Source organism: Plasmodium reichenowi, chromosome 1, assembly GCF_001601855.1.
Source record: "Plasmodium reichenowi strain SY57 chromosome 1, whole genome shotgun sequence".
Lineage (NCBI taxonomy): Eukaryota > Apicomplexa > Aconoidasida > Haemosporida > Plasmodiidae > Plasmodium > Plasmodium reichenowi.
The window spans coordinates 3,120-6,414 of NC_033646.1; the positions used below are offsets into that span (position 1 = coordinate 3,120).

General features: G+C 20.6%; 1 protein-coding gene across 1 annotated transcript in view; it reads right to left on the reverse strand.

Annotated features, from left to right (window-relative positions):
• Window positions 1-1,355: 1,355 nt before the first annotated feature.
• Window positions 1,356-3,295, reverse strand: part of PRSY57_0100500 (serine/threonine protein kinase, FIKK family) — a gene marked incomplete at both ends in the record, with an annotated part of 2,251 nt that continues 311 nt past the window's right edge. Inside the window, 2 exons of the mRNA XM_020114348.1 lie at window positions 1,356-1,436; window positions 1,624-3,295. Of these exons, the coding sequence (XP_019970916.1) occupies window positions 1,356-1,436; window positions 1,624-3,295 (1,753 nt within the window). The remainder of the gene's footprint in view (window positions 1,437-1,623) is intronic.

The window sequence follows — 3,295 nt, forward strand, 5'->3', positions numbered from 1 at the left end:
AATTTTTTTTTTTTTTTTTTTTTTTAATTTTAAACGTTTCGCTACTTATTATTTTTATTAAATTATAATATAATTAATATTTTAATATTAATATTTAGTATACTAATATATAATATATATATATATATATATATATATATTTATATATATTTATTATTATTTATTTATTTATAATTTTAAATTTCTCAAAAAAAAAATAAAAAAAAATTTTACAACTTATTAGAAAATATGAAAATATAATACCATGCATACATTCCTGTACACATTTCTATTATGAGTACATTTAAAATAATATATAATTTTCTCTTCCATATTTATTTATAAATAAATATATAAATATACATATATATATATATATATATATATATATATATAATATTAATATTAATGAATAATAACTTTTCAATACATGCTTTTAAAAAATAAAGTAAAAAAACCATTTAAACTATAAGTAAAATAATTATATATCCATTAAAATGTCTACAAATATTAAATGTATTTATTAAATGTGCACCTTTTTTTTTATTATTTTTTTTTAATAATATATTTTTTCACAAAAAACCACGATATAACACAATATATTTAAATATATATTATATATATATATATATATATATATATATATATATATATATTCCTTATTATTATATCATTATTTTAAAACATATTTGTAGAGTATATATAATTATACATACGCCACATTTTTATAAATACATCAATAAATTTATTTATTATAGTACACTGAATACTACCCAAATAATTCAAAATAAAAATGTACATATATCAGAATATGGCATCTTACAATTACAATTTTAAGCAAAAATATTTTATCTTTTAATTAATTTTTATTTTTCTTCTCGGAATTCGTACTTAAAAAAAATAAAATATATATATATATATATATAATATTAAAATTACACTAAAAAAAAAAAAACTTATATATAAAAGTACCAAAAAAAGGTGTACAAATATAATTATGAAAAAGCAAACATTAACAAAAAAAATTTAAATAAAAATGATTACATCTATGTATACAATATTAATTAATAAGTAACTATTTTACGTTTTATCCTAATAAAACAACAAAAACAAAATTGTTAAAAAAACAAAAAAAAAAAAAAAAAAAAAATTAAAAATATAAATATAAAGAAAAATATAAAAAAACAATAAGAATAAAAAGATAAATATTTTTTAATTAAAAAAAAGAAAATTGTTTTTTTTTCATTGATTCACGTGTAAATTCTAATTCTCCACATATTGTTCATAAGTTTTCCAAAATGTTTTTTTTATTTAACATAATTGTAATAATACACAATTCTGTACGTATTTAAAATATATTTTGTACTTGATTCTTTTTAATTCTTATAAGACCACCAAGGGTGTATAACCAGATCATTAAAATTTAAATTCTTCCTATTGTTCTCATCTAACAATTGCTATAAAAAAAAAATAAAATAAAAAAAAAAAAAAATAAAATAAAATAAAAAATAAAAAAATAAAAAATCAACATGTATCTATATAAATATATATATATTCATATATATATAATAAATTCGCATAAGACAATTACATATATACATATATACATAAATATATATTCATGTATATATTTATTTTGATTACCTTCAGGATAACCTTTAACCCCTGAGGCCAATTTTTTGTTAATTCAAAGGAATCAAAATCCATATTACTTTTTATAAACTTAGAGTAGTCATCATCTTCCATTTCTGCTGAATCCCATAAATATCCATCATTCCACAGGAAGATAAAAAATATACCAAGCATATATTTATCAGCACTTCTTACATCAAAATAATAAATTTTTCTTTCTTCTGGATCTTTAATTGTTTTTAAATATTCTAAAGGATCTTCAACGTTTAATGATTCGTATTTTAAAAATAAATCCCAGCATTCTGGGGGTGTGTTCGGATTTTTTCCAATATTTGGTTGGCATGATTCAAATAAAATCATTTTATTCATTTCTTTTGTGTGTCTTAATTTGGTGGTATATAGTGGTGCGCTTTTACCAAAATCACAAAATCTTATATCGAAATTTTTTGTAATTAAAACATTTTCAGGTGTTAAATCAAGATGAGTGATACCAACATCATGTAATCTTATTAATAATTTCAGTGATTTAAATAATATCTTTTTTACATCTTCAAACCATTCCTCTGTTTCTATTCGTTCCTTTTCGCTAATGGTATAATCAAAAACATCTTCACCAAAAAATTCAGATACCATTACAACATAACCTTTTTTATTATTATTTACTTGTTCTCTTAGTGTTTCGTTAAATGCATCTAAATTTCTATCAAGATGTACTACATATGTGTTCTTTTCATCACATTTATTATTTAAGCCACTGTTCACATCCGGCTCATATAAAAATTTATAAAATTTCGGTGCTATATCCGGATGATATTCATTTAAAAATGCTAACACTACACTCTCCATTACAAAATTCTCCCCTACTGACAAATATTCTCCATCATATTCTTTCATCAAATCATACTGCTTTACCCATACATCAATAGGTACTTTTTTCATAAATAATTTTATTTCATCACACTCCTCTTCATTATCTTTTCCTTTAATTTTATCACAATCATTACAATTTCCCATTCTTATTTTATTACCCACTTTATCGTCCTTCTCCTTCGATTTTATAACCACCTTATACATCTTTTGGCATTTTTCCATATCCCTAGAAGCTCCACATGTAGGTATTGGTGTCGCTTCCCAGTCATCATATTTAACTCCATTTATACTAAAATTCTTTGAAGAATCTAATAATTTCCCTAAGGATTCTCTACCTAAATCCCAGGTATAAATAATTTTTGAATCCTTTTCTTTGTTCATATTATTTATTTCATTTACACAATTTTTATTAATATCCCTAGATATAATATCATCATCAACTTCTTTAACATTTACATCCTTTATTTCGAATTCATTTTCTAATAAATCATTATTAACACTACAAGTATTATTTTCAATATTATTATCATTATTATAATTATTATCACTATTTGAATCGATTTTTTCATTACATAAAGAATCACACCTAATTTTATTCCAAAACTTTTTTAAACCTTTTGTACACCCTACAAACAATTTACTTATTCCTTCACAATTATTTCCACGTTTTTCTTCAATATTTATAGCACACTTATTTTTACTTCCCCTAACTCCGAAATTATCAACATTAATATTAGTAGGTTTATCAGCTTTTTTCTCTAAATCTTTTCGCCCTTCAGCTAAATATCTTGACTCATTCACGATTAATTCTGAA